This window comes from Anomaloglossus baeobatrachus, chromosome 6, assembly GCF_048569485.1.
Source record: "Anomaloglossus baeobatrachus isolate aAnoBae1 chromosome 6, aAnoBae1.hap1, whole genome shotgun sequence".
NCBI lineage: Eukaryota > Metazoa > Chordata > Amphibia > Anura > Aromobatidae > Anomaloglossus > Anomaloglossus baeobatrachus.
Window position 1 is genome coordinate 151,135,109 of NC_134358.1, and position 14,711 is coordinate 151,149,819.

The 14,711-nt window shown below is 47.5% G+C and overlaps 1 protein-coding gene across 1 annotated transcript in view; it reads left to right on the top strand.

Moving 5' to 3' along the window:
- LOC142244164 (maternal DNA replication licensing factor mcm3) overlaps window positions 1-14,711 on the top strand; it is a 77,209-nt gene that overhangs the window by 21,372 nt on the left and 41,126 nt on the right. Inside the window, exons 7-8 of the mRNA XM_075316361.1 lie at window positions 1-64; window positions 150-281. The exon at window positions 1-64 is cut by the window's left edge and continues 90 nt beyond it. Of these exons, the coding sequence (XP_075172476.1) occupies window positions 1-64; window positions 150-281 (196 nt within the window). The remainder of the gene's footprint in view (window positions 65-149; window positions 282-14,711) is intronic.

The following is a 14,711-nucleotide window of genomic DNA, read 5'->3' on the forward strand; positions in this document are numbered from 1 at the left end:
GGAAATGAGAAAGTTCTTGAGAATGGAACTCGCATAAGAGGAGATATTAATGTTCTCCTTATAGGTAAAGACTATATAAAGTTGACACATAGTGTGTTTGCGTGCGTTTCTCCATTGGTATCTACAGTTGTATATATTGCATTTTGTAGGTGACCCATCTGTTGCCAAATCCCAACTGCTCCGATATGTGTTGCACACTGCTCCAAGAGCCATTCCCACCACTGGTAGGGGATCCTCTGGAGTAGGGTTAACGGCAGCTGTTACAACAGATCAAGAAACAGGCAAGTTATTAGACTTTTCTTGTGCATACCTGTGAACCCGCCTAGAATATGTGGGACTGTTGATTTGAGGGTACAGTCACGCGGTCCAGGCAGGTCAGGGCTTTATCTGACTTCTACTCACTTTCTCTCTGGTCCATGTGATGTCTTTCCTTTGGCGTCTTCATTGCTCTTTAGCTCCTCCTCAGGGGGCAGGGACACTCAATCTCTGTTCTGCACAGAATTACATTAGTTAAATAAACAATTCTCTTTTGATCTGGTCTACCCGGGAATCGAATCCATGTTTATCAACCTAGCAACCACTAAAGCTGGTGTCACACACAACGACAACGACGTCGCTGCTACGTCACCATTTTCTGTGACGTTGCAGCGACGTCCCGTCGCTGTCGCTGTGTGTGACATCCAGCAACGACCTGGCCCCTGCTGTGAGGTCGCCGGTCGTTGCTGAATGTCCAGCTTCATTTTTTGGTCGTCACTCTCCCGCTGTGACACACACATCGCTGTGTGTGACAGCGAGAGAGCGACGAAATGAAGCGAGCAGGAGCCGGCACTGGCAGCTGCGGTAAGCTGTAGCCAGCGTAAACATCGGGTAACCAAGGGAAGACCTTTCCCTGGTTACCCGATGTTTACGCTGGTTACCAGCCTCCGCTCTTGCTGCCAGTGCCGGCTCCTGCACTGTGCACATGTGGCTGCAGTACGCATCGGGTAATTAACCCGATGTATACTGTAGCAAGGAGAGCAAGGAGCCAGCGCTAAGCAGTGTGCGCGGCTCCCTGCTCTCTGCACTGTGACATGTAGCTGCAGCACACATCGGGTTAATTAACCCGATGTGTACTGTACCTAGGAGAGCAAGGAGCCAGCGCTAAGCGCGGCTCCCTGCTCTCTGCACATGTAGCACAGCGACGTTATGATCGCTGCTTCTGCTGTGTTTGACAGCTAAGCAGCGATCATAACAGCGACTTACAAGGTCGCTGTTACGTCACCGAAAATGGTGACGTAACAGCGACATCGTTGTCGCGGTCGCTTAGTGTGAACCCAGCTTTAAGCTCTGAGCCACAGCCTGCACTGACAAGATTGGGAACATTTTCTATAATACAAGCTGCATTGCAGCCTCTGAATCCACAGGCGCATTATACAGATACTTAATAGACGTGGTGAAAGTGTTGGCACCATTCAAATTTTCAGAAAATGAGGCCTTTCTCTCGGAAAATAATTACACATGTTTTTTGTCAGACATTTTTTTCCTTTTGTGTGTATTGGAAGAACACAAAAAGAGGGGGGAAAAAAGGCAAACTGGACATATCGCACACAAGCGCAAAAATGGTCTGGACAAAATTGTTGGCTCAACAACTTTGTTTCAAGCATGTGATGCTCATTCAAACTCGCCTGTGGAAATTAACAGGTGTGGGCAATATAAAAAATCATCATACCTGAAACCAGTTAACCCCTTAACGACTGCAGGCGGTAAAATTACGTCCTAGCGGTCAGTGTTAATCTCCTGCTGCTGCTAGCAGTAGAGGAAGATCTGAACACATCTCAGCTGATTTATAATGCTGACATGTGTGCCTGCTAGGTACGAGCGGAATAGTTATCCACCCATGCCGTTTAACCCCTTAAATAGCGCTGTCAATAAGTGACAGCGCCATTATAATCGCGATCGTGGTAAACGTTTACTCACCGCCCGATACCGGATGTCACGTGACTTCCAGTGGTTGTCATGGTAGCACAGGATCACGTGATGACTCCTGTAGCTCACATGACTCTTACGGTTTCACCCGGCTGAGACCTGTGTGAGACAGGAAATGAGCATATCTGCTGATCACAGCTGTGTAGCTGTGATCAGCGTTATGGAAGAGCGATCCCCCCCCCTTTCGCCCCATTGAAAATTTAAAGGGTTAAATAAAGAAAAAATATACGCACATTTGTTATCGAAGCGTTCAGAAATGCCCGATCTATTAAAATATAAAATTAATTAATCTGATCGGTACACGGCGTAGCGTCAAAAAAATTTCAAATGCCAAAATTAAGTTTGTTTTTTTTTCATCGCCACAAACTTTGCGCTAAATGCAATAACAGTCAATCAAAACTTAGCATCTGTGCAAAAGAGGTACCGTTAAAAACATCAGCCTGAGACGCAAAAAATAAGCAGTCACTGAGCCATAGATTCTGAAAATTCAGAACACTATGGGTCACGCAATATGGCGTAAAACACGTACGCCACTTTTTTCGGCCAAACTTCTGGGTTTTTTTTGTGTTTTTTTTTTTTACCCCTTAGATAAAAGTAAACCTACTCATGTTTGGTGTTTACAAACTCACACTGACCTGAAGCATCACACTGGCACAAGTTTTACCACATAGTGAGCACAAGGAATCAAATATCTCAAGCAATAGTGCGATCGCACTTATTTTGCAATTTTTCTGCATTTGGAATTTTTTGCCGTTTTCTAGTACACTATATGGTAAAACTCATGGTTTCATTTAAAAGTACATCTCGTTCTGCAAAAATCAAGCCCTCACATGACCATGTTGATTGAAAAATAAAAAGTTTTATATCTTTTGGAATAATGGCGAAAAAAAAAAAAAGCGGAAAGCGCAAAGTTGTCCGGTCGTGAAGGGGTTAAAACGGGAGAAGTTGACTCAATTTTTAATTTTGTGTCTGGGTGACACATTTAGCATGGTGAACAGAAAGAAGATAACTGTTGAGGATTTGAGAACCTAACTTTTTGTCAAATATCAACAATCTCAAGGTTACAAGTCCATCTCCAGAGATCTTAAAGGGGTTATCCGGCTTATTTTGACTTTTTTTTTTTTTTTTTATTATTACACTATTAGGCTACATTGGGGCTGGTAAGTAGATAGAGACCACTTACCTGCCCTGCTGTCAGGCCCTCTCCCCCGGCTCAGAGCGGTCATGTGACTGCTCCTGCTGCGATTTTGCTGCTTGCGGTCATTTCATGTCAACATGGGCAGGACCATGTTTACATGCAAATCTGGAACAGCTTGTTGCCACCCTGCTGGGTGGGTACAGTGCGTGAGTCCCTGCCCCCTTCCCTGCACCCTCCCACACATTCCCCCGCACCCCGTACTCTCCCCGCCCACGGTGTCACCGCCAGCACCGTCCCCCCTGCTCAGGATAGCAGGAGTGCCCGTGCAGTCTGTGTCCCGCTCCAGCCCCGCGGCTGCCTTCATTGCACTGTGTGTCTGCCTGCATGCAGATTCTCACCCTGCAGTGCTGGCTGCCGCGGGGATGACTAACGCTGCTGCCAGGAGGTTAGATGACATCATTACCTGCGGTGACGATCTCCTCTTCACTCCTGTCACTGCCGCCTATGCCCGCTGCGTTCTCACGTCACTAGCGGTGACGTCACGGGCGATACTGCTGAGAACGCGGCGGGCATAGAAGGCAGTGACATCGCTGACAGGAGTGAAGAGGAGATCGTCACAGCAGGTAATGATCTCATCTAACCTCCTGGCAGCACTCGTCATCCCCTGCATTGACCTGGGCTGACCTATTGATGTTAGCTCAGGTCACTGCATTGCTCTCCCAGCCAATGGGGAACATTCTGTTCTTCATTGACTGGGGGGACATTGTCTATTATATGGATAGTCAAGTCACCCTTATTGGATTATGCCGGACCCGGATTTGATTGTTCTTTTCAATAAATTGGTGAAAGAGGGAATGTGGGGAGAGTTTTTTCAAATAAAACTTTTTTTTTTTGTTGTCTAATTTTTTTTTTTAGTGACTGGGTTGGTGATGTCGGGTATCTGATAGATGCGTGACATCACTAACTCCAGGGCTTGATGCCAGGTGACATTACACATCTGGCATCAACCCCATATATTACCCCGTTTGCCACCGCACCAAGGCAATGGGATGAGTTGGGGGGAAAAGCGCCAGGATTGGCACATCTAATGGATGTGCCACTTCTGGGGCGGCTGCGGCCTGCTATTTTTAGGCTGGGGAGTGTCCAATAACAGTGGACCTCCCTAGTCTGAGATTACCAGACCCCAGCCTTACCTCGGCTGGTGATCCAATTTGGGGGGGACCCCATGGTTTTTGTTTTTAAATTATTTAGTTAATTTAAAATAGCGTGGGGTGCCCTCTGTTTTGGATTATCAGCCAAGGTGAAGCTGCCAGCTGTGGTCTGCAGGCTGCAGCCATCTGCTTTACCCTAGCTGGCTACAAAAGATAGGGGGGGACCCCATGTTGTTGTTTTTTTTTTTTTTTGTTTTTTTAATTTATTTTTTTGGCTACATACAAGGCTAAGCACCCATTAGTGCCACATGAAAGTCACTAAAGGGTGCCAGCTTAGAATATGCAGGGGGGTGGGACATTATATATGTCTTTCTCATCTATCTATTCATCTATCCATTATCTATCTATCCCTTCATTCATTCATTCATTCATCCCTCTATCTCTGTCTCTATATCTATCTATTCATCTCTATATCTACTCATCTATTTATATTTCTTGCTGCTTCCGTTTTTTGCGGTCCGCAAAAAAAACGGAAGGCACACGGATGCATCCGTGAAAAAATGGACAGTTTTTTTTTTTTTTTTTGTTTTTTTTTTTTTGTGGACCGCAAAAACGGAACAGTCATGTGAATGTAGCCCACATGTGTTCCCTATGGCTGTAGGGGTCGGTACAGAACGATGGTGAGGGGGGGGGAATCGGTACAGAACACCGTGTGTTTGTGTATGGGTGGGGGGAGGATTGCAGAGCCTGATGTGATGTGGTGTGTGTGTGTGTGTGTGTGTGTGTGTGTGTGTGTGTGTGTGTGTGTGTGTGTGTGTGTGTGTGTGTGGTGCAGAGCCCGATGTGGGGCTGTTATTTCCATTGCTAGAGTGATAACAGGTCAGGTACTGGGCAGAATACTGACAAGGAATGTGTGTGCAGAGGGCGGGCAGGGGGACAGTGAGGTCGGGCGGTGCCAGCTCTGACTGAGGTTTTGCACAGGAAGTGGTCAGTTTGCTGGAGCTGTATGTAAACAAAGAGCTGCAGAGAATAAAGGGATAATTCAAGAGGAACATAGGATAGAAAACAAAAAATAATAATGTAGGGGTGTTTTATAATAGAGCACAGATAAACTCAAAATTTTTGGTAAGCTAATGTCGGACAACTCCTTTAATGTTCCTTTGTCCACGGTGCACAACATAATCAAGAAGCTTACAACCCATGGCACTATAGCTAATCTAACATAGGAAAAAAAAACTTAATCTATAGATCTAAAACCTCAATCTTTATTCTTAAACTCTCAAATGTTCAAACCAGATAGATTATCATTTTCAATGTATGTATGTATGGTAGGGTATGGGTAATGCATACCTCCCAACTTTTCAAGAAAGGAAAGAGGGACAAAGTATGCAGCGCGCCGCGGCAAATTTTGACCACGCCCCTAGCCACACCCCTAGCCACACCCATTTAGCTGTAAGGGTCATTCAGCAGATGCCCCGGACTGTTCATTCATATTTATAGCAGTCAGAATTTTTTTATATTTCTGTCACTATGACATGTTGCTTATTTCTGACTATCAATCCGTGTTCACACGTTGCATAAATTCTGTTTCTTTTTGTTTCTGTCTGCACCAAACTACACAATAACAATCTTCTCTGTTTTTTCCATTTTTGCTGCATTTTTTTCTGCCTTTTCTCCATTATTTAATGTGTTTTTGGTTCACATGTGAATCTGCGTTTTTAAGTGTTTTTATGTACAGAGAAGCTTTTTTTCCTGCATTTTTTTAAGCTCCACATAGAAACCTCCAGAGAAACCCCTTTCCCCCCCCCCCCGAAAACCGCAGAATTCAGTGGCGTCTTTTCATGAATCACATCCACTTTACTTGGACAATTAAACACAGCAGAATAAATGTGCAAAGAAACAGCAGAAAAAAATGCAGCATTTACACTATATGTGAACACTGACTAATTGTCCAAGCAAAGTGGATGAGACGTCCTGAAATCTCCGCTCCTGGTGCGTGGAAAGACGCCGCTGAACTGTGCGGATTTGGTGTTTCTTTCTTTATAAGCTTCAGGATTCACATCAGCAACAAACATGTATCAAATAAGGGGGACAATGTATAAAAAATACCGCAAACACGCAATAATTATAGAACATTGTTATTGCACTCGTGGCGCGGACACCTGCAGAAAAAATGCAGCATTTACGCTATGTGTGAACACGGCCTCAGTGATTCATTTTTATTACATTTTTTATGGGTTTTAATAAAGAAAAATAATAAATTGCGCCTTTTTTTTTCCCGCCATTTACCGATCCCCATAAATAATCTGATCGCTGTGTTGTTCAGGTCATTACGATTACAGGGACACCAAATATGTCCATGTTATTTGCTGATTTGTGATGTTTATTATTTTATTAAAAAAAGTGCAATAAAATTACATTATTCTATTTTTTTTTATTATTTTTAGTAACTTTATTAGAAGAAAAAAATCCTCTTTTCCTCTCCCTCTAGAATACAGGACATAGAGATGCTGCTCTGTACAATGGAGCTGTGTCCTGTGTAATCTGCTGTGTAAGAGGCTGCATTGTAGGTTCATTTATGTGAAATCCTCCCTCTGACATCATCAATCCTAGTGGCTCACCAGCTAGAGCAGCTAGGAAAGCTAGGAGGTTGCTGGACACAAGTTTTGAACGTTGCTGGTTTGAATCCAAGGTGGTGAAGATAAAAAAAAAATTAAAAAATTGTATTTGTATTTTTTTCCTCATTTCTTTATAGTAGTTTTATGGGAACAAATGAATCTGACTCTTTCACCAACATTGAGATACAGTATTTATCTATCCCTCTATCTATCTATGATTCTATCTATCTATCTATGATTCTATCTCTCTATCTATCTATGATTCTATCTAACTATGATTCTATCTCTCTATCTATCCATCTATCTATCTATGATTCTATCTATGATTCTTTATATGATTCTATCTATGATTCTATCCCTCTATCTATTATCTGTCGTGTATCTATATATCCCTCTATCATCCATCCCTCTATCATCCATCCATCCCACTATCATCCATCCCTCCCTCTATCCCTCCCTCTATCCCTCCCTCTATCCCTCCCTCTATCCCTCCCTCTATCCCTCCCTCTATCCCTCCCTCTATCCCTCCCTCTATCCCTCCCTCTATCCCTCCATCTATCCCTCCATCTATCCCTCCATCTATCCCTCCATCTATCCCTCCATCTATCCCTCCATCTATCCCTCCATCTATCCCTCCATCTATCCCTCCATCTATCCCTCCATCTATCCCTCCATCTATCCCTCCATCTATCCCTCCATCTATCCCTCCATCTATCCCTCCATTCATCCCTCCATTCATCCATTCATCCCTCTATCATCCATGCATCCATCCCTCCCTCTATCCATCCTTCCATTCATCCCTCTATCATCCATCCCTCCCTCTATCCCTCCATTCATCCCTCCATTCATCCCTCTATCATCCCTCCCTCTATCCCTCCCTCTATCCCTCCATTCATTCCTCCATTCATCCCTCTATCATCCATCCATCCCTCCCTCTATCATCCATCCATTCATCCCTCCATTCATCCCTCTATTATCCATCCATCCATCCCTGCCTCTATCCCTCCATTCATCCCTCCCTCTATCCCTCCATTCATCCCTCCCTCTATCCCTCCATTCATCCCTCCCTCTATCCCTCCATTCATCCCTCCATTCATCCCTCTATCCCTCCATTCATCCCTCTATCATCCATCCCTCCCTCTATCATCCATCCATCCCTCCCTCTATCCTTCCATTCATCCCTCCATCATCCATCCATCCCTGCCTCTATCCCTCCATTCATCCCTCCATTCATCCATCCCTCCATCCATCTTTGCAGCTGAATAACCTGCTTCTGGTGTCTCACCTGCAGTATAGAGGTCAAGATAACAAAATCTTCCTATTGCTTTCAATACATGCAGTAGCTCAGTGGTAAAGCTGCTGCCTTTGAAACAATGAACTCACAGTTCCACGGGTTCGAGTCCCGGCCACCCCGAAAATCCAGAGCCGATGATAATTTAATTTAATTTATTCACTCCACTGAGGGGAGGAGCCGGGACATCAGCTGTGAGCCGCGGGAGTGCGGAACAGCCCTGATAAATCGTGCAAGTCCCGCAGAATCCGGGACGGTTGGGAGGTATGGTAATGGTTATGATCAGCGCAGACCAAAAGTTTGGACACACCTTCTCCTCTCTAGAAACTGTTAAGAGGAGACTTTGTGCAGCAGGCCTTCATGGTAAAATAGCTGCTAGGAAACCACTGCTAAGGACTGGCAACAAGCAGAAGAGACTTGTTCGGGCTAAAGAACACAAGGAATGGACATTAGACCAATGGAAATCTGTGCTTTGGTCTGATGAGTCCAAATTTGAGATCTTTGGATCAACCACTGTGTCTTTGTAGAAAAGGTGAACGGATGGACTCTACATGACTGGTTCCAACCATGAAGCATGGAGAAGGAGGTGTGATGGTGTGGGGGTGCTTTGCTGGGGACACTGTTGGGGATTTATTCAAAATTGAAGACATACAGAACCAGCATGGCTACCACAGCATCTTGCAGCAGTCTGCTATTCCATCCGGTTTGCGTTTAGTTGGACCATCGTTTATTTTTCAACAGCACAATGACCCCAAACACACCTCCAGGCTGTGTAAGGGCTATTTGACTAAGGAGAGTGATGGGGTGCTACGCCAGATGACCTGGTCTCCACAGTCACCAGACCTGAACCCAATCGAGATGGTTTGGGGTGAGTTGGACCGCAGAGTGAAGGCAAAAGGGCCAACAATGCTAAGCATCTCTGGGAGCTCCTTCTAGACTGTTGGAAGACCATTTCTGGTGACTACCTCTTGAAGCTCATCAAGAGAATGCCAAGAGTGTGCAATGTAGTAATGAAAGCAAAAGGTGGCTACTGTGACGAACCTAGAATATAAGACATATTTTCAGTTGTTTCACACTTTTTTAAGTATTTCATTCCACATGTGTTAATTCATAGTTTTGATGCCTTTAATGTGAATCCTACAATTTTCAGAGTCCTGAAAATAAAAAACTTTGAATGAGGTGTGTCCAAACTTTTGGTCTGTACTGTAATATATATGTATATATGTGTATGTATGTGTGTGTGTGTGTGTGTGTGTGTATATATATATATACATGTGTGTGTGTGTATGTATGTATGTATGTATGTATGTATGTGTATATATGTATATATATATATAATATATGTGTGTGTGTGTGTGTGTGTGTATATATATATATGTGTGTATATATATATATGTATGTGTATGTATATGTGTGTGTGTATATATATATATATATATGTATGTATGTATGTATGTATGTATGTGTATGTGTATGTATATATATATATATATATGTATATATATATAATATATATATATCTATATATATATATCTATATCTATATATATAATTGCCTTATTCTGTCTGTCTGTCTGTCATGCTCCAAAATTGTGTCACCGTGACATGTCCTTACGGTGACATAAAGCTGATTGGCCGCTGGGTTCGCCATGGTCCCGCCCCCCTACACGGATTGGCCAGCCGCTCGCCCAGGCTCTGCCCCCCCCACAGATTGGCCTCTCGCCCCGGCACCCTGCAGGCATTGGCAACTCGCCCACGCCACGCCCCGCCCCCCTCACGCAATAGACGTTAGCTCTCGCTTCCCCCCCCCCCCCGCATTGCCCGAACTGACACGGTCATGGAGCCACGAATCCCAGGTGAGTACTGTACTCCCCCCCCCCCCCCCCCCCCCCCCTTTCCCCCCTCACCAACTGGAGCCCACATCAGCGTACGCCGCCGCCGTATGCTGGTGTTGGCTCCCGTGCGAGCAGGGGACGTGTTGCGCTGGTAACCATGCTTGCATAGTTACCAGTAAATCAAGGTCCTGCAGCGGCAGGACTTCCACACGCACAAACATAACAGCACACACACACGCATACACACACACATCAGATCGCACTCACTCTCACACACACCTCACACACACCTCACACACACCTCACACACACATCGCATCCACACACTCACAGCATCCGGCGATATCGCTTGCTTCTCGGCCTCGATACTGTGCTGTGAGCTTCCAGGACCTGCCGGAGGATCACATGGCCAGAAGCATGTGGTATGTCCGGATGTTGTGACTGTGAGCGCGTATGTGCGATATCGTCAGTGTCTGTGTGTGTGAGTGTATGCGATCGGTTGTGTGTGTGTGAGTGGATGCGATCGGTCGGGTGTGTGTGAGTGGATGCGATCGGGTGTGTGTGAGTGGATGCGATCGGGTGTGTGAGTGTCGGCAGAGGAGCACGCCGTGCTGGAGGAGGCTGGGAGCAGAGAGGCTGATCATGGGGAAGGCTGGGAACGGGAGGCTGATGCTGAGGGAGGCTGGAAGGACCGAAGCTGATGCTGGGGAGGCTGGAAGGAGAGAGGCTGATGCTGGTGGAGGCTGATGCTTGGGGAGGCTGATGCTGGGGGAGACTGGGAGCGGAAGGCTGGGAGGAAGGAGGCTGGGAGGAGAGAGGCTGATCCTGGGGAAGGCTGGGAAAGGGAGGCTGATGCTGAGGGAGGCTGGAAGGAGAGAGGCTGATGCTGGGGGAGGCTGGAAGGAGAGAGGCTGAGGCTGGGAGGAGAGAGGCTGATGCTGGGGAAGGCTGATGCTGAGGGAGGCTGGGAGGGGAAAGCTGATGCTGGGGAAGGCTGGGAGGACGGAGGCTGGGAGGAGAGAGGCTGATCCTGGGGAAGGCTGGGAGAGGGAGGCTGATGCTGGAGGAGGCTGGAAGGAGAGAGGCTGATGCTGGCGGAGGCTGATGCTGGGGGAGGCTGGAAGGAGAGAGTCTGATGCTGGTGGAGGCTGATGCTTTGGGAGGCTGGGAGAGGGAGGCTGATGCTGAGGGAGGCTGGGAGAGGTAGGCTGAGAGAAGAGAGGCTGATGCTGGGGGAGGCTGGTGCTGGGGGAGGCTGGGAGAGGGAGGCTGATGCTGGGGGACGGTGGGAGGACGGAGGCTGGGAGGAGAGAGGCTGATGCTGGGGAAGGCTGGGAGGAGAGAGGCTGATGCTGGGGACAGAGAGGAGAGAGGCTGATGCTGAGAGGAGAGAGGCTGATGCTGAGAGGAGAGAGGCTGATGCTAGGATGAGAGAGGCAGATGCTAGGATGAGAGAGGCTGATGCTGGGATGAGAGAGGCTGATGCTGGGAGGAGAGAGGCTGATGCTGGGGGCAGAGAAGCTGATGCTGGGGGCAGAGAGGCTGATGCTGGTGCAGCATGGGGGATGGAGCACGATGGGGGGGTGCGCAGCATCGGGGATGGAGCATGATGGCGGGGTGCGCAGCATCGGGGATGGAGCACGATGGGGAGTTCACAGCATGGGGGATGGAGCACGTTTGGGAGTGCGCAGCATGGCGGGTGGAGCACGTTTGGGAGTGCGCAGCATGGAAGATGGAGCACGATGGGGGGTGCGCAGCATAGGGGATGGAGCACGATAGGGAGTGCGCTGCATGGGGGATGGAGCACGATGGGGGAGTGCGCTGCATGGGGGATGGAGCACGTTTGGGAGTGCGCACCTCCCCCCAAAACACACACACACACACACACACACGCGCACTGCACAACACACCACACACCACACACACACACACACACACACACACACTGGGAACCACAAACAACTGCCCTACACAGACACCCACACATACAGACAACGCTGCGCACACACAGCACCCAACACACAAACACCGCGGCACACACAAATATACGCACATACCGCACAACACACACATTGCACAAAACATACCTCCCCCAAAACACACCACACACACACAAACCGCGCAACACACACACAACGCTACAGACACACAGCGCTCCACAAACAACGCAACACACGCAACACACATACAACACCGCTCTCACCCCCCGTCACACCCAGACAACACCCACAACATGTACAGCCCCAACACAAACACTTGGTAACTACACACAACAACATCTATATATATATATATATATATATATATATATATATATATATATATATAACAAAAATCATACATGAACTACACAATACGTAAATTCTAGAATACCCGATGCGTAGAATACACTCACTCTCACACACAAATCACACATACATCACATCGCATCCACATACTCACAGCATCCGGCGATATCGCTTGCTTCTCGGCCTCGATACTGTGCTGTTGTGACCTTCCAGGACCTGCCGGAGGATCACATGGCCAGAAGCATGTGGTATCTCCGGATGTTGTGAGTATGAGCGTGGATGTGCGATATCGTCAATGTGTGTGTGCGTGAGTGTATGCGATTGGGTGTGTGTGGGTGTATGCGATCGGGTGTGTGTGTGTGTATGCGATCGGATCTGTGAGTGTCGGCAGAGGAGCACGGCGTGCTGGAGGAGGCTGGGAGGAGAGAGGCTGATCCTGGGGAAGGCTGGGATGGGGAGGCTGATGCTGGAGACGGAGAGGCTGATGCTGGGGACAGAGAGGCTGATGCTGGGGACAGAGAGGCTGATGCTGGGGACAGAGAGGCTGATGCTGGGGACAGAGAGGCTGATGCTGGGGACAGAGAGGCTGATGCTGGGGACAGAGAGGCTGATGCTGGGGACAGAGAGGCTGATGCTGGGGACAGAGAGGCTGATGCTGGGGACAGAGAGGCTGATGCTGGAGACAGAGAGGCTGATGCTGGGGACAGAGAGGCTGATGCTGGGGACAGAGAGGCTGATGCTGGGGACAGAGAGGCTGATGCTGGAGACAGAGAGGCTGATGCTGGAGACAGAGAGGCTGATGCTGGAGACAGAGAGGCTGATGCTGGAGACAGAGAGGCTGATGCTGGGATGAGAGAGGCTGATGCTGGGGACAGAGAGGCTGATGCTGGGATGAGAGAGGCTGATGCTGGGGACAGAGAGGCTGATGCTGGGGACAGAGGCTGATGCTGGCGCAGCATGGCGGATGGAGCACGTTTGGGAGTGCGCAGCATGGCGGATGGAGCACGTTTGGGAGTGCGCAGCATGGCGGATGGAGCACGTTTGGGAGTGCGCAGCATGGCGGATGGAGCACGTTTGGGAGTGCGCAGCATGGGGGATGGAGCACGATGGGGAGTGCGCAGCATGGCGGAAGGAGCACGTTTGGGAGTGCGCAGCATGGCGGATGGAGCACGTTTGGGAGTGCGCAGCATGGCGGATGGAGCACGTTTGGGAGTGCGCAGGATGGGGGATGGAGCACGATGGGGGGTGCGCAGCATGGGGGATGGAGCACGATGGGGAGTGCGCTGCATGGGGGATGGAGCACGATGGGAAGTGCACACCTCCCCCCAACACACACACACACACACACACACACACGCGCGCACTGCAGAACACACCACACACACACTGGGAACCACAAACAACTGCCCTACACAGACACACACACACACACAGACAACGCTGCACACACAAATATACGCACATACCGCACAACACACACATTGCACAAAACATACCTCCCCCCAAAACACACCACACACACAAACCGCGCAACACACACACAACGCTACAGACACACAGCGCTCCACAAACAACGCAACACACAAACAACACCGCTCTCACCCCCCATCACACCCAGACAACATCCAGAACATGTACAGCGCCCTACACAAACACTTGGTAACTACACACAACAACATATATATATAATATATATATATATATATATATATATATATATATATATATATATATATATATATATATATATATATATATATATATATATATATATATATAGTAGAAGGTGGCCCGATTCTACGCATCGGGTATTCTAGAATTTACGTATTGTGTAGTTCATGTATGATTTGTGTTATATATATATATATATATATATATATATATATATATATATATATATATATATATATATATATATGTGTGTATATGTATATATATATGTATATGTGTATATATATAATATTAGTGTGTGTACGTGCACAGTAAGAGGGGGAGCACCATCCCTACAATATTTCCTCCCTCCTGTGCACCACGTAGCAGCGGAGGTCTGCACCCCCCCTTACCGTTGACTGTCCCTACATTACCCTATAACACCCTGCCATGGAAGAAATGGCTAGAAAATTGCAAGTGCTTAATATTATGTGATATAAGTACAGTTGGCAGAGCTCATCAAAATATTCCCTTATTTTATCAAGTACATTAGTCCAAGACCAAGTATACTGACCTCAATAGGGACAGACCACAATAGTTGTACTTATGACTACATCCATTGCAACATGCCATGACTCATTTCCCCGATTTGGTTCCTGTGGTCCCGCAGGAGAGGACATACTCCGTCTAGCTTATCGGACCGTGGGCACGTACCCTAAAAGCACCAAGCACTGCTTTAAATCTCAGGCTCTGCCATCTGCTGACTGTCCCAAAC